This window comes from Bombina bombina, chromosome 3, assembly GCF_027579735.1.
Source record: "Bombina bombina isolate aBomBom1 chromosome 3, aBomBom1.pri, whole genome shotgun sequence".
NCBI classification, from domain to species: domain Eukaryota; kingdom Metazoa; phylum Chordata; class Amphibia; order Anura; family Bombinatoridae; genus Bombina; species Bombina bombina.
In genome coordinates, this window is record NC_069501.1 from 946,267,416 (window position 1) to 946,292,093 (window position 24,678).

Genomic DNA, 24,678 nt, shown 5'->3' on the forward strand with positions numbered 1-24,678 from the left:
TTTTCAAAAGCCTGTAAATGATCAATTACAGATGTTGTTCCCTTATTGGAGAATATAGGTACTGCGCGTTGTACGAAGGTGATTATTTTATGGGAATCATAGACTTTATCAGACTTATTTTGGGATTCTCTGTTAGAGTTTCCCTCCCCCGCATCAGCTGCGCTACAGCTATCCTCTGGATTTACATCCTGAGGGGATTGTCTATTTGGGAAATCTACTTCTGACCCGTTAGGGGTCATTTGTCTATGTTGTTCTATATATTTTCGTACCTCGTCCCTGACGCGTTCGCTAAAGGAGTTAGCATTATCTGTATTATTCTCACTGCTAATATAGGGGTTTTCATTATGGCGATATGACCTTTTTAAATCGCTTAATTCTCTCTCTGGCTTTGCGCAAGCTGTTCATTTAAATCTTGTATCTGCGCGATTAAGTTCATATTGTGCTTATCTAAGGTGGCTAGGTTTTGGGCAAATTCATCCATTTTATTTTTGGCTATTTTTAAACCCTCTTCGCGTCTGCGTGAGGAACGAATACTATTTTCTAGCTCCTGTATTTGCAATCGTTTGTCTGTGACACAAAACGACATTTCGTCAATTATGCATATTAAAAGGGGCCAGGATTTTAGTATTAGTTCGTCTCGCTTTATGGGAGCTTTGCATTGATTAATCATTAATAATTCCTGGAAGAATTCATTCTCTTCATTCCACATATTATTATTAACGGTAATATTTTTAGCCCTAGTTTCAAGCGTATCCATAAAATCATTTAATTCACCCGCAATATTAAACTTCCCTTTAAGGTAACTTAAGATATCTTTCTTAAGGACCTGACCTTTAGTAATAGGTATGGTTATGGGACCAATTTCATTGCTATGTATAGAATTAAATGAGTCACTTCTGGCTACAGACATTATTATATTGGTTTAGTATTTATTTAACTAAAACGCTAATACAATTTTTGCCAATAAAAAGAGAGAAGGAAAAATTTTATATTTAAAAAAAAAAAAAAAAAAATTATTAATTTTGAAATATGAAAAATTAATATTTCGAAATATGAAAAATTAATATTTTTGATTAACTTTAAAATATGAAAAATTAATATTTTGATTAATTTTTAAATATGAAAAATTAATATTTTTATTAATTTTTCAAAATTAATCTTTAATAATATTTCAAGATATTAATATCAATCTCGAAATATGAAAATCAATATTTCAACTCTTCAAAAATTATATCTTCAAAATATTAATATCGAAATATGAAACTTTTTCTCTCTTTTATAATAATTTCTATTTACTTACAAATATATTATATCAAATATGATGGAATATTAATAAATCTCAGAACAGTGCCTCCAATTATTATGTCAGTATATTTATGAAAATCTTAGCAGTGCTATCCAAATAATATATATAAGTTTATGGCAGGGTTATAAACACAATACAAAGAAATAGAAACCCTTATCAACCATGCACCTACTAGACCATACAATTAATATAAATATCTGAATTCTTTTATTTAGTTAATATCCATAAACATATTGAAGTATATTTGCAATAAAAGGAAATGAAACAAAATTTATATGCGTTAAAACCAACTCTTAAGATATGCTATTCTTCTTACAAAACCCAGAAAGATATATCTTCACAATTCAGCCTTTTATTTATTTAACACAATGGGACTAAAAACCTTTAACATCCAAGCAATACAATTCTAAACAGTGTTTATAAAACAATAGGATAATATATATATTCTGCTATTTAACTGCAATTTATCCTAATACAGAATTAACTTACAACATCAGAACTTGCACAGATGATTTACCTAGCAAATCAGATACAGATTAAAAGTATAATCTGCTCTTTAAATCTATTAACTGTAAAGGCTATGCATATGACTTATCTTACAAAAAAAACTTGTATACATCACCCAAATAAACAGCAATCCAGTTCCCAATGTTTTGCAACAGATCCAATTCACACCTCATATAAAATAAGTGTAATTGCAATGGAATAGGAGAAATATGGCCCACTTTGTTTTTGTAGTTTGACTGTGTCCCACGCAAAACAGTTTCAGTCAGTTCAAAAACTGTAGCCAGTCCCCTTTTTTCCTTCTGTATACACTATATATTGTAATCATTGGTGTGAAATATGGATGGCCCTTCGAAACCTTGTCCCTCTATTGGATAACTGGATATCCCATTTCCAACAGCCAAAAATCTTTCTGGCTGTAGTTCTCTTGTGGAAACACCGGGTGGCATCACAAACAGACACAGCAACATTTGAAACAACTTAAATCACTATTTCTATGAAATGGTTATTCATTTTATCATAATTTACTGCAACAACTATTCACAATATTTGTTTTGGATAAGTTATATCTTAATTAATTTTCTGATCATTTTGATATGAAACATCAAATACATCTAGCATTATATTAAAATAACTTATATTTCATAGTTATATCACATCAAATATATATCTCATAGTCATATCACATCAAAGTAACTTCCATATTTTCATCTCACTATATTTTAAAAGATGTATGTGAAACTTTATAAACATTTATTTGCACGTTTGTATGATATGACTTAATTCATTTCATGCGGCATTCCGTCTCTTTCTAAGTGCATAGATTGATGCTCATGACCAATGGTTGTCTGCAATAAAAATAGAAATAATTATTAGAGATGATCCAAGCATTAATATGTATGGTCCATAAGTATTTATTTATATTCTTAAAAACACAGAGGCTAAGTAAGATCTTTTATGTTTTCAAAACATATATATCATTTCTATGTATATCTGAATTTATTTCCTATATAAATATCCCCTGCAGCAATTATCTATTTAATACAATGTGCTTAATTTCAATATATATATCATGAACCATTCTAAACATACATGGAAAACTGGCATTGTTCCCCTTGCAAAATGTATTTAATTTTATTTGTGTCACCTTCCCCCAAGATGGGGGTTTTGCAGTACGTCTTCAAATTGAGATTCAGTGAGATAGAACTGTTGTATCACACGTGTCAAATTCCAAAGGGGTCCTTGAACACATTCTTTTCTCACCTCACCAAATGTTCTGAAGTTATAAAAATCTGCATATATAGTCAAATGAATAGGGTCACTGAGCTATTTCCTTTAGAAAAGAAATGTTTGTGTGTTTTACACTACAGGGGTCGTGCTTCAAAAAGGCTTTACTGATCGTCAATCCTGATAGACATGTATTAGAATCTGTGTTCAACAAACTCATGTTCAATTAATCCTGAGGTCTCATCTAACATATACAGTGTATAAAATATACATATATATATATATGTACACATATGTAATATTCATCATAATATTCATATACTCTGACAAGATGGATGCCGGATAACTTGCTCTCCCGATAACAATCTGCTTACTCAGGATACAATCTTTAGTTGGAGATAGCCAAACCCGGTCGGCTCTTGTGTGCAGTTAGGACCGTATAGTGCCGTAAACAGCAAACTCCAAAATATATGTACAAAACTGCTACAATTTAATAAAATAAAGTTCGTGGATCCAACGTCTTATAAAACTTGACTTTATTTTATAATATAACACAACGTTTCTCGGTCTTGAATGACCGTTTCATCAGGTGTATACGTTATACACCTGATGAAACGGTCATTCAAGACCGAGAAACGTTGTGTTATATTATAAAATAAAGTCAAGTTTTATAAGACGTTGGATCCACAAACTTTATTTTATTAAATTGTAGCAGTTTTGTACATATATTTTGGAGTTTGCTGTTTACGGCACTATACGGTCCTAACTGCACACAAGAGCCGACCGGGTTTGGCTATCTCCAACTAAAGATTGTATCCTGAGTAAGCAGATTGTTATCGGGAGAGCAAGTTATCCGGCATCCATCTGAATACCCCATAGAACGGGTCAACAAGGACGGTGGTGGGAGTTAGCTGGATGACTCATAAAGTTCCAGAAGGCGTTTGTGACACTTCTCAAGTGTCAAGGAGCTTGTAAGTACCAGTTTTTCATGCGCATCTGAAGCTTGTCTGTATCCATTGATCGTACACTATGGTGGCGCCTTCTTTTCCATTCTATATTTATACATACAAAAAGCCTGTGGTAATAAATAGCATGGCGATGATACTAACTTCCTAAGCATATGTATGCAGCACTATAATATATCTAATTATACAACCTATCTAAACAGACAAGACAATTAGACATGGGAGAGCAAACATGCCAACTATGTTAAGTGAAATGATACACAATAATAATGGCTGGTAACAATCATTCCCTGTCCCTTATATCAGGCAAATCGTGATCGGTATATCACTGTGCTGAAATGTCAAAAAACCGAATCACAAAGAAAGTCATAGGTGAATGAAGAAAACGACCGCAGCAATTCCTGCTGCTCACTGGGTCGTAAGTAACAAGCCTTTAGAACTGTGGCAATAATATAAGCACTTATCTTAGGTGTCTTGCTAATATGTTTCAAACAGCCTGCTCGATTTCGTGTGTGGCGATTTCAGAGCGTGTGACTTCACCTTCAGGGGGGTGGTGTAACCATCATCGGTCTGTGATTGGTTCTATGGACATAGATTGATCCTCATAGGTCGTAGAGACACCAGCTGTAACGGCAAGTAGCCGAAGTGAAAGAACCAGGGCTTTCTCCAACATAGGTGTGTCCGGTCCACGGCGTCATCCTTACTTGTGGGATATTCTCTTCCCCAACAGGAAATGGCAAAGAGCCCAGCAAAGCTGGTCACATGATCCCTCCTAGGCTCCGCCTACCCCATTCATTCTCTTTGCCGTTGTACAGGCAACATCTCCACGGAGATGGCTTAGAGTTTTTTAGTGTTTAACTGTAGTTTTTATTATTCAATCAAGAGTTTGTTATTTTAAAATAGTGCTGGTATGTACTATTTACTCTGAAACAGAAAAGAGATGAAGATTTCTGTTTGTAAGAGGAAAATGATTTTAGCAACCGTTACTAAAATCCATGGCTGTTCCACACAGGACTGTTGAGAGGAATTAACTTCAGTTGGGGGAACAGTGAGCAGTCTTTTGCTGCTTGAGGTATGACACATTCTAACAAGACGATGTAATGCTGGAAGCTGTCATTTTCCCTATGGGATCCGGTAAGCCATTTTTATTCAGACAGTAAATAAGGGCTTCACAAGGGCTTATTAAGACTGTAGACATTTTCTGGGCTAAATCGATTCATATATTACACATATTTAGCCTTGAGGAATCATTTAATCTGGGTATTTTTGTAAAATAATATCGGCAGGCACTGTTTTAGACACCTTATTCTCTAGGGGCTTTCCCTAATCATAGGCAGAGCCTCATTTTCGCGCCGGTATTGCGCACTTGTTTTTGAGAAGCATGACATGCAGTCGCATGTGTGAGGAGCTCTGATACATAGAAAAGACTTTCTGAAGGCGTCATTTGGTATCGTATTCCCCTTTGGGCTTGGTTGGGTCTCAGCAAAGCAGATACCAGGGACTGTAAAGGGGTTAAAGTTAAAAACGGCTCCGGTTCCGTTATTTTAAGGGTTAAAGCTTCCAAATTTGGTGTGCAATACTTTTAAGGCTTTAAGACACTGTGGTGAAATTTTGGTGAATTTTGAACAATTCCTTCATACTTTTTCGCAATTGCAGTAATAAAGTGTGTTCAGTTTAAAATTTAAAGTGACAGTAACGGTTTTATTTTAAAACGTTTTTTGTACTTTGTTATCAAGTTTATGCCTGTTTAACATGTCTGAACTACCAGATAGACTGTGTTCTGAATGTGGGGAAGCCAAGGTTCCTTCTCATTTAAATAAATGTGATTTATGTGACACTGAAAATGATGCCCAAGATGATTCCTCAAGTGAGGGGAGTAAGCATGGTACTGCATCATTCCCTCCTTCGTCTACACGAGTCTTGCCCACTCAGGAGGCCCCTAGTACATCTAGCGCGCCAATACTCCTTACTATGCAACAATTAACGGCTGTAATGGATAATTCTATCAAAAACATTTTAGCCAAAATGCCCACTTATCAGCGTAAGCGCGACTGCTCTGTTTTAGATACTGAAGAGCATGAGGACGCTGATGATAATGGTTCTGAAATGCCCCTACACCAGTCTGAGGGGGCCAGGGAGGTTTTGTCTGAAGGAGAAATTTCAGATTCAGGGAAAATTTCTCAACAAGCTGAACCCGATGTGATTACATTTAAATTTAAGTTGGAACATCTCCGCGCTCTGCTTAAGGAGGTATTATCCACTCTGGATGATTGTGAGAATTTGATCATCCCAGAGAAACTATGTAAAATGGACAAGTTCCTAGAGGTCCCGGGGCTCCCAGAAGCTTTTCCTATACCCAAGCGGGTGGTGGACATTGTAAATAAAGAATGGGAAAGGCCCGGTATACCTTTCGTCCCTCCCCCCATATTTAAAAAAATTGTTTCCTATGGTCGACCCCAGAAAGGACTTATGGCAGACTGTCCCCAAGGTCGAGGGAGCGGTTTCTACTTTAAACAAACGCACCACTATACCCATAGAAGATAGTTGTGCTTTCAAAGATCCTATGGATAAAAAAATAGAAGGTTTGCTTAAAAAGATGTTTGTTCAGCAAGGTTACCTTCTACAACCAATTTCATGCATTGTCCCTGTCACTACAGCCGCGTGTTTCTGGTTCGATGAGCTAGTAAAGGCGATCGATAGTGATTCTCCTCCTTATGAGGAGATTATGGACAGAATCCGTGCTCTCAAATTGGCTAATTCTTTCACCCTAGACGCCACTTTGCAATTGGCTAGGTTAGCGGCGAAGAATTCTGGGTTTGCTATTGTGGCGCGCAGAATGCTTTGGTTGAAATCTTGGTCAGCGGATGCGTCTTCCAAGAACAAACTCCTTAACATTCCTTTCAAGGGGAAAACGCTGTTTGGCCCTGACTTGAAAGAGATTATCTCTGATATCACTGGGGGTAAGGGCCACGCCCTTCCTCAGGATAGGTCTTTCAAGGCCAAAAATAAACCTAATTTTCGTCCCTTTCGTAGAAACGGACCAGCCACAAGTGCTACGTCCTCTAAGCAAGAGGGTAATACTTCTCAAGCCAAGCCAGTCTGGAGACCAATGCAAGGCTGGAATAAGGGAAAGCAGGCCAAGAAACCTGCCACTGCTACCAAGACAGCATGAAATGTTGGCCCCCGATCCGGGACCGGATCTGGTGGGGGGCAGACTCTCTCTCTTCGCTCAGGCTTGGGCAAGAGATGTTCTGGATCCTTGGGCACTAGAAATAGTCTCCCAAGGTTATCTTCTGGAATTCAAGGGACTTCCCCCAAGGGGGAGGTTCCACAGGTCTCAATTGTCTTCAGACCACATAAAGAGACAGGCATTCTTACATTGTGTAGAAGACCTGTTAAAAATGGGAGTGATTCATCCTGTTCCATTAGGAGAACAAGGGATGGGGTTCTACTCCAATCTGTTCATAGTTCCCAAAAAAGAGGGAACGTTCAGACCAATCTTAGATCTCAAGATCTTAAACAAGTTTCTCAAGGTTCCATCGTTCAAAATGGAAACCATTCGAACAATTCTTCCTTCTATCCAGGAAGGTCAATTCATGACCACGGTGGATTTAAAGGATGCGTATCTACATATTCCTATCCACAAGGTACATCATCGGTTCCTAAGGTTCGCATTCCTGGACAAGCATTACCAGTTCGTGGCGCTTCCTTTCGGATTAGCCACTGCTCCAAGGATTTTCACAAAGGTACTAGGGTCCCTTCTAGCGGTGCTAAGACCAAGGGGCATTGCAGTAGTACCTTACTTGGACGACATTCTGATTCAAGCGTCGTCCCTTCCTCAAGCAAAGGCTCACACGGACATAGTCCTGGCCTTTCTCAGATCTCACGGATGGAAAAGAGTTCTCTATCTCCGTCGACAAGGGTTCCCTTCTTGGGAACAATAATAGACTCCTTAGAAATGAGGATTTTTCTGACAGAGGCCAGAAAAACAAAACTTCTAAACTCTTGTCAAACACTTCATTCCGTTCCTCTTCCTTCCATAGCGCAGTGCATGGAAGTAATAGGTTTGATGGTAGCGGCAATGGACATAGTTCCTTTTGCGCGCATTCATCTAAGACCATTACAACTGTGCATGCTCAGTCAGTGGAATGGGGACTATACAGACTTGTCTCCGAAGATACAAGTAAATCAGAGGACCAGAGACTCACTCCGTTGGTGGCTGTCCCTGGACAACCTGTCACAAGGGATGACCTTCCGCAGACCAGAGTGGGTCATTGTCACGACCGACGCCAGTCTGATGGGCTGGGGCGCGGTCTGGGGATCCCTGAAAGCTCAGGGTCTTTGGTCTCGGGAAGAATCTCTTCTACCGATAAATATTCTGGAACTGAGAGCGATATTCAATGCTCTCAAGGCTTGGCCTCAGCTAGCAAAGGCCAAGTTCATACGGTTTCAATCAGACAACATGACGACTGTTGCGTACATCAACCATCAGGGGGGAACAAGGAGTTCCCTGGCGATGGAAGAAGTGACCAAAATCATTCAATGGGCGGAGACTCACTCCTGCCACCTGTCTGCAATCCACATCCCAGGAGTGGAAAATTGGGAAGCGGATTTTCTGAGTCGTCAGACATTACATCCGGGGGAGTGGGAACTCCATCCGGAAATCTTTGCCCAAATTACTCAACTGTGGGGCATTCCAGACATGGATCTGATGGCCTCTCGTCAGAACTTCAAGGTTCCTTGCTACGGGTCCAGATCCAGGGATCCCAAGGCGACTCTAGTAGATGCACTAGTAGCACCTTGGACCTTCAAACTAGCTTATGTATTCCCGCCGTTTCCTCTCATCCCCAGGCTGGTAGCCAGGATCAATCAGGAGAGGGCGTCGGTGATCTTGATAGCTCCTGCGTGGCCACGCAGGACTTGGTATGCAGATCTGGTGAATATGTCATCGGCTCCACCATGGAAGCTACCTTTGAGACGAGACCTTCTTGTTCAAGGTCCGTTCGAACATCCGAATCTGGTCTCACTCCAGCTGACTGCTTGGAGATTGAACGCTTGATCTTATCAAAACGAGGGTTCTCAGATTCTGTTATTGATACTCTTGTTCAGGCCAGAAAGCCTGTAACTAGAAAAATTTACCACAAAATATGGAAAAAATATATCTGTTGGTGTGAATCTAAAGGATTCCCTTGGGACAAGGTAAAGATTCCTAAGATTCTATCCTTTCTTCAAGAAGGATTGGAGAAAGGATTATCTGCAAGTTCCTTGAAGGGACAGATTTCTGCCTTGTCTGTGTTACTTCACAAAAAGCTGGCAGCTGTGCCAGATGTTCAAGCCTTTGTTCAGGCTCTGGTTAGAATCAAGCCTGTTTACAAACCTTTGACTCCTCCTTGGAGTCTCAACTTAGTTCTTTCAGTTCTTCAGGGGGTTCCGTTTGAACCCTTACATTCCGTTGATATTAAGTTATTATCTTGGAAAGTTTTGTTTTTGGTTGCAATTTCTTCTGCTAGAAGAGTTTCAGAATTATCTGCTCTGCAGTGTTCTCCTCCTTATCTGGTGTTCCATGCAGATAAGGTGGTTTTACGTACTAAACCTGGTTTTCTTCCAAAAGTTGTTTCTAACAAAAACATTAACCAGGAGATAGTCGTGCCTTCTTTGTGTCCGAAACCAGTTTCGAAGAAGGAACGTTTGTTGCACAATTTGGATGTTGTTCGCGCTCTAAAATTCTATTTAGATGCTACAAAGGATTTTAGACAAACATCTTCCTTGTTTGTTGTTTATTCTGGTAAAAGGAGAGGTCAAAAAGCAACTTCTACCTCTCTCTCTTTTTGGATTAAAAGCATCATCAGATTGGCTTACGAGACTGCCGGACGGCAGCCTCCTGACAGAATCACAGCTCATTCCACTAGGGCTGTGGCTTCCACATGGGCCTTCAAGAACGAGGCTTCTGTTGATCAGATATGTAGGGCAGCGACTTGGTCTTCACTGCACACTTTTACCAAATTTTACAAGTTTGATACTTTTGCTTCTTCTGAGGCTATTTTTGGGAGAAAGGTTTTGCAAGCCGTGGTGCCTTCCATTTAGGTGACCTGATTTGCTCCCTCCCTTCATCCGTGTCCTAAAGCTTTGGTATTGGTTCCCACAAGTAAGGATGACGCCGTGGACCGGACACACCTATGTTGGAGAAAACAGAATTTATTTTTACCTGATAAATTACTTTCTCCAACGGTGTGTCCGGTCCACGGCCCGCCCTGGTTTTTTAATCAGGTCTGATAATTTATTTTCTTTAACTACAGTCACCACGGTATCATATGGTTTCTCCTATGCAAATATTCCTCCTTAACGTCGGTCGAATGACTGGGGTAGGCGGAGCCTAGGAGGGATCATGTGACCAGCTTTGCTGGGCTCTTTGCCATTTCCTGTTGGGGAAGAGAATATCCCACAAGTAAGGATGACGCCGTGGACCGGACACACCGTTGGAGAAAGTAATTTATCAGGTAAACATAAATTCTGTTTTCACAAGGTAGACAGGCAAATAACAATACCAAGATGTAACACTATTTCTGTACTGGAAATCCTCTCGACCAAGCGGGTCCTCACCGCATTCATGTATACCTCCTAACAAATACTGAGAACAGCACTGCCACAAACGCTCTCATAATAGCGTGTAGGAGAGTTCCATAAGCGATCCCCACCTGTTAAAGTGCTATAGAGGTGCTACAGCAAATGCTCTCATCTCAGCGCTTCTGATAGTTGCACAAAACAGTTCCTCTTTATCAGGTTCAAACAAAACAATGTAGCAAAGCGCTCTCTTGTCAGCGCCCGGGAAGGTAGCACACATATATCCAAGGCTATTAAGCCACAGTAAAGCTGTCAAACTTCTTTTTACCACAGGGATATTACAAAACCAGGAGATAGTCGACTTCCTCCTGGAGTCCTTTACACATCAGTGCCAACGCACGTTTCAACCCCACAGCAAGTGTGTGTCACGGGTTCATCAGGGCACTATGCCACTAATATTGTGATTTTTTTTGGCTCATCTTTTTTTATACATTTTTATGTTTACATCTATTTTTAAAATACTATTTAATTTAAAATAGCTGTCTTGGCTCATATAGATAATACTTCCCAATGAATGACATCTTTTGTGATTGGGTCAGAGACAGAAAATGAATGTAAATCTAGAACACAGGTATACCCCGCTCATACAGCGGGTTAGGGACCGGAGCGCAGCTGTAAAGTGAAAACCACCTTAAAGTGAAAAAAGACGGTTTTAGCTTTCTTTTCACTTGCCAGTAGGTTAAAAACTTGAAAACATGTTTGAACTAACATATTAGGGGTGCAATAGCACAGCACAGTATTCAATTAGTATTTAATAAATACTGTACCTGTAAAATAGTGACAATTACTGTAGTACAATTTGCCAGACTATAGCACTGAGACACAGATTGCACTGTAATGCTGTAAACAGAGTGAATTGCGCATAACAAAATGGTGCCAGTCACTTTTCTCGCAATTTCACAATTATTACAGCACTGTTTCAAAATCCTTGGAGGTTGAACTTCAACTCCACAAAGAGCTGTATTAGCGAAACACTATAAAGGGAAGCGCTGTAAAGTGAGGTATACCTTGATCCAATATACAGAAATTTGTGTACATGTCCCTCACTGAGATCCTTTCCTTTGTTAAACTATCCTCTTCTGGACAGTCACTAAGAAAGGATAGGGTCAGTCAAGGGAGCCATCTTGAAGGTGTAAATGTGGTGAGTGGTCACTTTCTGTCTATTCCACCTAAAGTGAGGGATCTCTCATTGGCGAGTATTATCAAGGGATACGAGCGATATATAGAAATTTCTTTGTATTTTGGGTATCAAAATATTTGACATTACTTTATATTATAAGGCTAAATGCTGTCATAACTTTTTCAGCTATTTGATCTGTATTTGGGACTAACGTTTTTAATAGTGATAACTACACTTTTCTTGTTTTTAATAGTGCCACAGGCGGTTAAAAAAATTTCCCTCTTCTATGTAACAAATTATTTAAAATGTAGAAAACCACTTTCAAGTTCAATAACTCAAATAGCGAATTTCAGCTATGCAGATGTAACTTGAATAAATGTTGATCTGGTAAGAAGTAAAGTCACCTTCTGTAAAGACTGATTACTTTGGTTTCTGCAGTGCTCTACGTTAAATGAGAAGTTGGACCTCCTACTTCAGACTCTTCATGCAGAAGCCCAGGCTGCTCCCTTACTAGCACGTTGCACACCACCCATTGTGGAGGAGGAAATTGAAGAAGAATTTTCTAGCGAGGATTCCTCAACGGAAAGCAAGGAAAATTTATCAGACAGCATAGCGATGTCTTCCACCCCAAAACTCTTCAAACCAAGAGAGCAACTCATGCTGCGAGCAAACAGCTTGAAGAAAGCGGTTAGGCAGATCATTGAGCAAGCGGAAAAAGGTGAGGCTTTCTTTCGTAGAAAAAAGGTGTTAAATTACAGGAAATGCATGCGAAAGTAATGTAAAGTACATTACAATTTTTTGTTTATTTCTTAAATGCTATTCACCTACTTTAAAAGGAAAGTCTACTCCAGAATGTTTTTTTTTTTTAAAATATAGATAATCCCTTTATTGCCTTTTCCCCAGTTTTGCATAACACCTTTATATTAATATTTTCTTCATAAATGGAAAGAGTACACAGCTGCATTCATTACTTTTGGGAATTCAGGAGGAGGCAAAGACACCCCAGCCAAAGACTTAAATACCTCCCCCACTTCCCTCATCCCCCAGTCATTCTTTGCCTTTCGTCCCAGGAGTTTGATCCCCAGTGAGGTCTAATCAGCCTTTCCTCCTTTCGAGGTTGATAAAATGAGCAGCGCCTTGAGTCCCTTATGGGGGATTAGCTGCGTTTTACATGACGGTGTCTCTTGGAGGCGGTTCTAGTTCCTGAGGTCTCTAGCAAGGCTTGTGGACTATTTGCGGGTCAGTGTCCTTGGGCCTTTTCCTTTTTTTCAAAGTTGTTCTCGGCTTCAGTCGAAGCAAGATTTTGTTGGGTAGAGGTTTTATGGCCTGGTGCCCTCAGAATGGGCCACCTCTTGTACCCTCCCATATTTGCATTCAGTGTCCTCTATAGCTTGGGTATTGTTTTCCCAAAATTAATGAATGCAGCTGTGGACTCTTTCCATTTATGAAGAAAAACTTAAATTGTGCTTACCTGATAATTTTCTTTTCTTCAGATGGAAAGAGTCCACAGCTCCCCGCCTGCATTTTTCTGTGAGGCGTCTGATATTTCTTCTACTGTTTCTTGTTCCCTCAGCAGAATGACTGGGGGATGAGGGAAGTGGGTGAGGTATTTAAGCCTTTGGCTGGGGTGTCTTTGCCTCCTCCTGGTGGCCAGGTTCTGAATTCCCAAAAGTAATGAATGCAGCTGTGGACTCTTTCCATCTGAAGAAAAGAAAATGATCAGGTAAGCATCATTTAAGTTACTTTTTGCCATATCTCTGCAGACTGCCCGCTTATCTCAATCAATCAGTGGTGACTCCTAGGTAACTCCACGGGCGTAAGCACAATGTTTATCTATATGGCACACACGAACTAACGCCCTCTAGCTGTAAAAAATCAAAATCCCCTGAGAGAAGAGGCGGCCTTTAAGGGCTTAGAAATTAGCATATGAGCTTACTTAGGTTTAGCTTTCAACAAAGAATACCAAGAGAACAAAGCAAATTTGATGATAAAGTGAATTGGAAAGTTGTTTAAAATTGCATGTCCTATCTGAATCATGAAAGTTTAATTTTGACTTTTCTTTTTCGTCTTGTTAAGTTGTGGATGAGCAGAACGCTCATACGGAAGAGCAAGAAAATCCGTCCTGTGAAGAATACAGAAAGGAGATGGAAGAATCCAAAGAAGAGGAGAAGGATGAAGACACTAAAGAATCTGAATTGTCAGGCAAGTAAATATTAATTAGTTTAAACTGGCTTATCACTCAAGAATGTCCTACCATGCAAACTAAAGAGCAGCAGTTAAACTGGCAAAAAGGTCATATAAAACAGTTTAAAAAGTATGTAATTATATACAATTGAGACATGTGGCTCTACTGCTCACTGGCCAATAGGGGCAGCTCCCACATAAAAACAGAATTTATGTTTACCTGATAAATTTCTTTCTCCAACGGTGTGTCCGGTCCACGGCGTCATCCTTACTTGTGGGATATTCTCTTCCCCAACAGGAAATGGCAAAGAGCCCAGCAAAGCTGGTCACATGATCCCTCCTAGGCTCCGCCTACCCCAGTCATTCGACCGACGTTAAGGAGGAATATTAGCATAGGAGAAACCATATGGTACCGTGGTGACTGTAGTTAAAGAAAATAAATTATCAGACCTGATTAAAAAAACCAGGGCGGGCCGTGGACCGGACACACCGTTGGAGAAAGAAATTTATCAGGTAAACATAAATTCTGTTTTCTCCAACATAGGTGTGTCCGGTCCACGGCGTCATCCTTACTTGTGGGAACCAATACCAAAGCTTTAGGACACGGATGAAGGGAGGGAGCAAATCAGGTCACCTAAATGGAAGGCACCACGGCTTGCAAAACCTTTCTCCCAAAAATAGCCTCAGAAGAAGCAAAAGTATCAAACTTGTAAAATTTGGTAAAAGTGTGCAGTGAAGACCAAGTCGCTGCCCTACATATCTGATCAACAGAAGCCTCGTTCTTGAAGGCCCATGTGGAAGCCACAGCCCTAGTGGAATGAGCTGTGATTCTTTCGGGAGGCTGCCGTCCGGCAGTCTCGTAAGCCAATCTGATGATGCTTTTAATCCAAAAAGAGAGAGAGGTAGAAGTTGCTTTTTGACCTCTCCTTTTACCTGAATAAACAACAAACAAGGAAGATGTTTGTCTAAAATCCTTTGTAGCATCTAAATAGAATTTTAGAGCGCGAACAACATCCAAATTGTGCAACAAACGTTCCTTCTTTCAAACTGGTTTCGGACACAGAGAAGGCACGATAATCTCCTGGTTAATGTTTTTGTTAGAAACAACTTTCGGAAGAAAACCAGGTTTAGTACGTAAAACCACCTTATCTGCATGGAACACCAGATAAGGAGGGGAACACTGCAGAGCAGATAATTCTGAAACTCTTCTAGCAGAAGAAATTGCAACTAAAAACAAAACTTTCCAAGATAATAACTTAATATCAACGGAATGTAAGGGTTCAAACGGAACCCCCTGAAGAACTGAAAGAACTAAATTGAGACTCCAAGGAGGAGTCAAAGGTTTGTAAACAGGCTTAATTCTAACCAAAGCCTGAACAAAGGCTTGAACATCTGGCACAGCTGCCAGCTTTTTGTGAAGTAACACCGACAAGGCAGAAATCTGTCCCTTCAGGGAACTTGCCGATAATCCTTTTTCCAATCCTTCTTGAAGGAAGGATAGAATCCTAGGAATCTTAACCTTGTCCCAAGGGAATCCTTTAGATTCACACCAACAGATATATTTTTTCCAAATTATGTGGTAAATCTTTCTAGTTACAGGCTTTCTGGCCTGAACAAGAGTATCGATAACAGAATCTGAGAAACCTCGCTTCGATAAAATCAAGCGTTCAATCTCCAGGCAGTCAGCTGGAGTGAAACCAGATTCGGATGTTCGAACGGACCCTGAACAAGAAGGTCTCGTCTCAAAGGTAGCTTCCAAGGTGGAGCCGATGACATATTCACCAGATCTGCATACCAAGTCCTGCGTGGCCACGCAGGAGCTATCAAGATCACCGACGCCCTCTCCTGATTGATCCTGGCTACCAGCCTGGGAATGAGAGGAAACGGTGGAAACACATAAGCTAGTTTGAAGGTCCAAGGTGCTACTAGTGCATCCACTAGAGCCGCCTTGGGATCCCTGGATCTGGACCCGTAACAGGGAACTTTGAAGTTCTGACGAGAGGCCATCAGATCCATGTCTGGAATGCCCCACAGCTGAGTGACTAGGGCAAAGATTTCCGGATGGAGTTCCCACTCCCCCGGATGCAATGTCTGACGACTCAGAAAATCCGCTTCCCAATTTTCCACTCCCGGGATGTGGATAGCAGACAGGTGGCAGGAGTGAGACTCCGCCCATAGAATAATCTTGGTCACTTCCTCCATCGCTAGGGAACTCCTTGTTCCCCCCTGATGGTTGATGTACGCAACAGTCGTCATGTTGTCTGATTGAAATCGTATGAACTTGGTCCTTGCTAGCTGAGGCCAAGCCTTGAGAGCATTGAATATCGCTCTCAGTTCCAGAATATTTATTGGTAGAAGAGATTCTTCCCGAGACCAAAGACCCTGAGCTTTCAGGGATCCCCAGACCGCGCCCCAGCCCGTCAGACTGGCGTCGGTCGTGACAATGACCCACTCTGGTCTGCGGAATGTCATCCCTTGTGACAGGTTGTCCAGGGACAGCCACCAACGGAGTGAGTCTCTGGTCCTCTGATTTACTTGTATCTTCGGAGACAAGTCTGTATAGTCCCCATTCCACTGACTGAGCATGCACAGTTGTAATGGTCTTAGATGAATGCGCGCAAAAGGAACTATGTCCATTGCCGCTACCATCAACCCGATCACTTCCATGCACTGAGCTACGGAAGGAAGAGGAACGGAATGAAGAATCCGACAAGAGTCCAGAAGCTTTGTTATTCTGGCCTCTGTTAGAAAAATCCTCATTTCTGAGGAATCTATAATTGTTCCCAAGAAGGGAACCCTTGTTGACGGGGATAGAGAACTCTTTTCCACGTTCACTTTCCAGCCGTGAGATCTGAGAAAGGCCAGGACGATGTCCGTGTGAGCCTTTGCTCGAGGGAGGGACGACGCTTGAATCAGAATGTCGTCCAGGTAAGGTACTACTGCAATGCCCCTTGGTCTTAGGAAGCGCCACGAACTGGTAATGTTTGTCCAGGAATGCAAACCTTAGGAACCGATGATGTTCCTTGTGGATAGGAATATGTAGATACGCATCCTTTAAATCCACCGTGGTCATGAATTGACCTTCCTGGATGGAAGGAAGGATAGTTCGAATGGTTTCCATCTTGAACGATGGGACCTTGAGAAATTTGTTTAAGATCTTGAGATCTAGGATTGGTCTGAACGTTCCCTCTTTTTTGGGAACTATGAACAGATTGGAGTAGAACCCCATCCCTTGTTCTCTTAATGGAACAGGATGAATCACTCCCATTTTTAACAGGTCTTCTACACAATGTAAGAACGCCTGTCTTTTTATGTGGTCTGAAGACAACTGAGACCTGTGGAACCTCCCCCTTGGGGGAAGTCCCTTGAATTCCAGAAGATAACCCTGGGAGACTATTTCTAGCGCCCAAGGATCCAGAACATCTCTTGCCCAAGCCTGAGCAAAGAGAGAGAGTCTGCCCCCCACCAGATCCGGTCCCGGATCGGGGGCCAATATTTCATGCTGTCTTGGTAGCAGTGGCAGGTTTCTTGGCCTGCTTTCCCTTGTTCCAGCCTTGCATTGGTCTCCAAGCTGGCTTGGCCTGAGAAGTATTACCCTCTTGCTTAGAGGACGTAGCACCTTGGGCTGGTCCGTTTTTACGAAAGGGACGAAAATTAGGTCTATTTTTTGCCTTGAAAGGCCGATCCTGAGGAAGGGCGTGGCCCTTACCCCCAGTGATATCAGAGATAATCTCTTTCAAGTCAGGACCAAACAGCGTTTTCCCCTTGAAAGGAATGTTTAGTAGCTTGTTCTTGGAAGACGCATCAGCCGACCAAGATTTCAACCAAAGCGCTCTGCGCGCCACAATAGCAAACCCAGAATTCTTAGCCGCTAACTTAGCCAATTGCAAAGAGGCGTCTAGAGTGAAAGAATTAGCCAATTTGAGAGCATTGATTCTGTCCATAATCTCCTCATAAGGAGGAGAGTCACTATCGAGCACCTTAATCAGTTCATCAAACCAGAAATATGCGGCTGTAGTGACAGGGACAATGCATGAAATGGGTTGTAGAAGGTAACCCTGCTGAACAAACATCTTTTTAAGCAAACCTTCTAATTTTTTATCCATAGGATCTTTGAAAGCACAACTATCCTCTATGGGAATAGTGGTGCGTTTGTTTAAAGTAGAAACCGCTCCCTCGACCTTGGGGACTGACTGCCATAAGTCCTTTCTGGGGTCGACCATAGGAAACAATTTTTTAAATATGGGGGGAGGGACGAAAGGAATACCGGGCCTTTCCCATTCTTTATTAACAATGTCCGCCACCCGCTTGGGTATAGGAAAAGCTTCTGGGAGCCCCGGCACCTCTAGGAACTTGTCCATTTTACATAGTTTCTCTGGGATGACCAAATTTTCACAATCATCCAGAGTGGATAATACCTCCTTAAGCAAAATGCGGAGATGTTCCAATTTAAATTTAAATGTAATCACATCAGATTCAGCCTGCTGAGAAATGTTCCCTAAATCAGTAATTTCTCCCTCAGACAAAACCTCCCTGGCCCCCTCAGATTGGGTTAGGGGCCCTTCAGAGATATTAATATCAGCGTCGTCATGCTCTTCAGTAACTAAAACAGAGCATCCACGCTTACGCTGACAAGGGTTCATTTTGGCTAAAATGTTTTTGACAGAATTATCCATTACAGCCGTTAATTGTTGCATAGTAAGGAGTATTGGCGCGCTAGATGTACTAGGGGCCTCCTGAGTGGGCAAGACTCGTGTAGACGAAGGAGGGAATGATGCAGTACCATGCTTACTCCCCTCACTTGAGGAATCATCTTGGGCATCATTGTCATTATCACATAAATCACATTTATTTAAATGAATAGGAATTCTGGCTTCCCCACATTCAGAACACAGTCTATCTGGTAGTTCAGACATGTTAAACAGGCATAAACTTGATAAGAAAGTACAAAAAACGTTTTGAAATAAAACCGTTACTGTCACTTTAAATTTTAAACTGAACACACTTTATTACTGCAATTGCGAAAAAACATGAAGGAATTGTTCAAAATTCACCAAACTTTCACCACAGTGTCTTAAAGCCTTGAAAATATTGCACACCAATTTTGGAAGCTTTAACCCTTAAAATAACGGAACCGGAGCCGTTTTAAGCTTTAACCCCTTTACAGTCCCTGGTATCTGCTTTGCTGAGACCCAACCAAACCCAAAGGGGAATACGATACCAAATGACGCCTTCAGAAGTCTTTTATAAGTATCAGAGCTCCTCTCACATGCGACTGCATGCCATGCCTCTCAAAAACAAGTGCGCAACACCGGCGCGAAAATGAGACTCTGCCTATGCTTTGGGAAAGCCCCTAAAGAATAAGGTGTCTAAAACAGTGCCTGCCGATATTATTATATCAAAATACCCAGAATAAATGATTCCTCAAGGCTAAATAAGTGTTAATATCAATCGATTTAGCCCAAAAAAAAATCTACAGTCTAAATAAGCCCTTGTGAAGCCCTTATTTACAATCGTAATAAACATGGCTTACCGGATCCCATAGGGAAAATGACAGCTTCCAGCATTACATCGTCTTGTTAGAATGTGTCATACCTCAAGCAGCAAAGGACTGCAAACTGTTCCCCCAACTGAAGTTAATTGCTCTCAACAGTCCTGTGTGGAACAGCCATGGATTTTAGTTACGGTTGCTAAAATCATTTTCCTCATACAAACAGAATTCTTCATCTCTTTTCTGTTTCTGAGTAAATAGTACGTACCAGCACTATTTGAAAATAACAAACTCTTGATTGAATAATGAAAAACTACAGTTAAACACTAAAAAACTCTAAGCCATCTCCGTGGAGATGTTGCCTGTACAACGGCAAAGAGAATGACTGGGGTAGGCGGAGCCTAGGAGGGATCATGTGACCAGCTTTGCTGGGCTCTTTGCCATTTCCTGTTGGGGAAGAGAATATCCCACAAGTAAGGATGACGCCGTGGACCGGACACACCTATGTTGGAGAAAAGTTATTTTATTCTACACAGAACATCCAAAAGCAAAGCATGGTAGTACATTTTGAAACATTATTTTTTATAAGGAACAGAGAAAATATATCATGTCCGTTAAATGAAAATCTTGCCTAAGAAGATAATTTTGTACACTATTTTTTAAATTTTCATTTAAAGACCAAAACATTGTGTGTGCTTGTTTTTTTTAATTGATTATTTTATTCTTCACCTTTTGAAAGATTAGATGTTAGAGTTTTGAGTTTTCCCTCACCCACACTCTATGGTAATAATGGCACTTCTGTTTCTTTGTATGGTAACGTCAGTGTTCTTGGTACACCTGTGACAAAGAAAAGAAAGTAGCTCAGCTATAGTGGTCATCAAAAAAATATAATTCATTATTTTTATTAAAATATTTTGTTATTTCTGCAGAATATCTTGAAACAAAAAACATCTGAAATTACCTTGTTAAAGGGACAGAAGAGTCAAAATTAAACTTTCATGATTTAGATAGAACACACAATTTTAAACAATTTTCCAATTCACTTCCATTATCTAAATGCGCACTATCTTTTTACATCCACAGTTTCTGAGGCACCAGATCTTACTGTGCATGTGAAAGATTAACACAATATTTGTATACAGATATACCTCACTTTACAGTGCTTCACTTTACAGCACTTTGCTAATACAGCGCTTTGTGGAGTTGAAGTTCAACCTCCAAAGATTTTAAAACAGTGCTGTAATCATTGTGAGATTGCGAGAAAAGTGACTGGCACCATTTTCTTATGCGCAGTTCACTCTGTTTACAGCATTACAGTGCAATCTGTGTCTCAGTGCTATAGTCTGGCAAATTGTACCACTGTAATTGTCCCTATTTTACAGGTACAGTATTTATTGAATACTAATTGAATGCTGTGCTAGTGTTAAACTAAACATAGCACTATTGCAACCCTAATATATGTTAGTTCAAACATGTTTTTAAGTTTTAAAACACACTGGCAAGTGAAAAGAAAGCTAAAACTGCCTTGTTTCACTTTACAGCGGGGCTCCGATCCCTAACCCGCTGTATGAGCGTGGTATACCTGTATGCATTTTGTGATTGGCTGATGGCTGTCATATGATACATTAGGAAGGAAAATGTAACTAACTTTGATATTTGCCAGAAAAATATGTATTTATTAATTATGCTATTGTCTTTTAATTAATTTAATGATGCATAAAAATGATGTTGTAAGTTTAAAATAATACATAACTTGTATCAATATTTTAAATACAGTTGCTTTTTTTTGCAGTACATTGTTTTGTAAATTATTTTAAGAATTCATTAAATTTTATTTATACAAATGACATACTTTCTCTTAGGGATCCAGTACCATATATATTGTCAATATGCCCTTTCTTATCTTAATTGGAGGGTAACTACTATTTCAGGTTAAGGTAGTGTATTGTTTCTGAGGTAAAAAGCAGGAAAGACAAAGGGAGTTGTGTACTTTCTCAGAGGGATCCATTATCTTAGAAAAATATATTTGCAGGCTTCAATACACGTTTGCAAGGTGCACATTTTTTTTTAACTTGGATATGAAGAGTGTATCTCTTCTATATCAGAAAAAAAAACATTATAGACTAGTCAGCCCATTTTTTTCCCTTTATCTTTATTCTGTGTGATCTTTGTTGTAATCAGCAACAGCCAAATTGATACTATTGGTCTTATTTTTGCTGTATTAAAATACCTTATTTTCTGATACTCCTAAGACTGAGCTACTATGATGAAGAGACATGTCTGTGAGTGCTTCTAATGGATGCTGCACTTTAAAAGAAGTACAATTTTTTTTATTCTAGGTACCTGTAAAAAGACATAATTTTTAGTCATTAGGACTTTTAGGCTTTATCAGAGAATGAAGAGCTGAAGATTATTTTAGTGCAGCTTAGCCCCAAGAGATCCATCTGTCGTAATACAAAGCAGCTTTTCTGGAGTATTCACTTGTTATTAGGCAATGGTATGGTATGGCGTAACAACGTGTAATAAGCACCCACACAAATAGCCTTTAAAATAATGTATTTACATGCTACATAATGTTGTATTCTTGTATTCATATTAAGCTAGTCTTTGTCACTGTTATGTGTAATTGTCAGTAATTATTGTACAATGGTATCACTATAAAACCACTTCCCTGTTCTGAATTATTCATCTTTTTAACAATATTTGTGTTTTAATAAATTTAGCGCTCCAACATTAAAATCAATTATTCCAGAACAATTAACAAAAAAGGGAAAACTTTTTTTTTTTTTTATAATATTGATTAATGGCATTAATGCAACTGGTTTAAACATAAAATGTTCTATTTTTAAATAAATATAAGTATTTTATTTGTTTTTTTTACATTGATGGTGATTGAATCATACATATTTACACCACCACTTATTGGCTTAGCATTCATATCCATATCAGCATTTGCAGTATGTAGTCTTTAGCAAGGGTTAAACACATATTAATTGTTTTTTCATAGCAATGTTATTATAGAAACTTGCATAGGATATGACACCAGTTTTTTCGTAGTCACCGCATTTATCCTACTCAGACAGTTGTAATAAGTTGACAGTTGAAGGGTGGGGGGATAAATAATGAAAGTGTATTGCAAAGTTGTTTTACTACACATAATAAAAAAATATTAGTCTTAAAATGTTTACTGTCCCATTAATATTTACTGTTAGCTCTCTATTAGCTGTACTTTTAGGTGATAGTTGGCACAATCCATCCCTGTGAAGTTATAGGGAACGGGTCAGTCTCGGCACAAAACTGCTCAGTATGGTTAGGGTTAATCTGTTGTGGGGGTGATCGTGGTTACAGATTACAGACAATAGATTAGGGTTGGAAGGGGTTTACACTATGCATAAGTTTGTTACTTTTGATCCTCTTCATTGAGTATTATCTGTCTATTTATGAATTGAAATTATTGACAATTAATTTACTACTATTATAAAGGCAAAAAAAGTATCTGCTCTGATTTAGTATAGTTACCTCCCTGAATTGCAATTGCTGTCAATCAGTTATTTTTACATTAAATAGTAAAGTGTTGTGATATAAAGACTACAAGACCAACCTTACATTATTTTTATGTATTTATTATAGTTATGTAGTACAACAGAAATTAGCGTGCAAGATCACCATTACTTTAGTTATGTTTTTTTTCTCTGATCTGGGAGTTGGTGGGGGGCTGGCTGGTAAGCCTGCTACACACCTGCTCATAACCGCGGCCTGTGCGGTCATGCAGAGTAGATACAGATGTAGCATGTTGCTTAAAGCGCAATTTTTTCTTGCTCCAGTGACAAAGCCAGTGGCTTAATTATGGCTGTTCCTTCACTTTTAAAAAATACAATTAGAAAAGCCAACACGTTTGCTATAAATATTTATGCACAGATGTAAGACGCTGCCTGCGAGACAAAAAACGGCAGCTTGCGTTTTTACATTGCTATGTAAAGCATTCTTTTATTATTCACAAAAAATAAACTTTCATGGTTCAGATAGAGCATGTCATTTTTGGAGAGTTTTGCAGTTGGTTCCCTACAACAGTAACAGACGAGGTAGGTTTTTTTCTCTCTCCACAAGTAGACAATATTTATGGTAGCAGGACATTTGTGTATGTGTGGAGAGAAGAGGGGAATGTATGAATAGGAGAAGGTACATGTTTAGACAAAGTAAGATTGACCATGGGAATATAGAGTGAATGTGGTGAAAAGAATTAAGAGGGCCATTATAGTTGAAAAATTACATGTTCTAGTTGACTCTGCAACTGTATGCGTTTAGCCCCTACAAAATCATAACAACCTATTGCCTACTTTTATATACTCTCTAATATTCACAGCTTTTACCACTGCTTTACTACTTCACACATGTCAGAACTGATTTCAATACAAATCCTCTTTTGTTCATACTTAAAGGGTCATTATAGCCAAGAATGACATGTTCTATTGTGTTACGCTTTGGACCAGCAGAGCATTGCACATCCTGAGTGAAACGGTCGCTAATTCAGTCAGCAGCACTATTTACTCTGGGTTGTGTTTCTATCACTGCTGATTGGATCAGCATCCGTTTCGGCTCAGGTCCCTGTGCAGATGTTAAACACATAGAATGGTAAGGCCGCTAGTTTTAAAGTAACTTGCTCTAACAAATAGTATGGAGAGAATCAGGGGTGAAAAATTATAGCTAGAGATGGTGCCTTAGGTTGTCCATTACCTAAAACGTAAATGTTTACAGCTGCTGGTCATCAAGTATGCAAAGACCCTAAAAATGCAGATTGTTACTCCGGAGAAGGCAAAAATTAGACAAGGTTTTAATGGTGTGCATTATTGTACCTGAATGGGATGGTGCACATGGAAAGCTCATAAAACACTTGTTACTTGAGAGGCATCTGGGACCCAGGTCTTAGACCCACATGGTTTGCCGCCACTTGTATAGATTTTGAATTAATAAACTTATCCTTATGATTGTATTTGTTGTACACATAACTATGTCTTTTGTTTCATAACAGTAAGGACTGCACCACGATCACCAGATAGACGTACAAGCCGCAGCGGATATTCACACAACGACTCATTCTCCAGTCCCCCAACAGCTTCCAGCAAGGAAAATCTCCCGGTGCTGAATACTAGAATAATCTGCCCAGGTAATACGTGTGAGCTAAAATTATATTATTATAGGGGTTTATTGTGAAATTCAGGACTAATTACCGTGAAATGTTAAGGTCAGAATGCAGCAAGTG

General features: G+C 39.7%; 1 protein-coding gene across 1 annotated transcript in view; it reads left to right on the plus strand.

Annotated features, from left to right (window-relative positions):
• Positions 1-24,678, plus strand: part of DGKH (diacylglycerol kinase eta) — an 800,492-nt gene that overhangs the window by 603,235 nt on the left and 172,579 nt on the right. Inside the window, 3 exon segments of the mRNA XM_053705494.1 lie at positions 12,182-12,461; positions 13,820-13,949; positions 24,452-24,582. Of these exon segments, the coding sequence (XP_053561469.1) occupies positions 12,182-12,461; positions 13,820-13,949; positions 24,452-24,582 (541 nt within the window).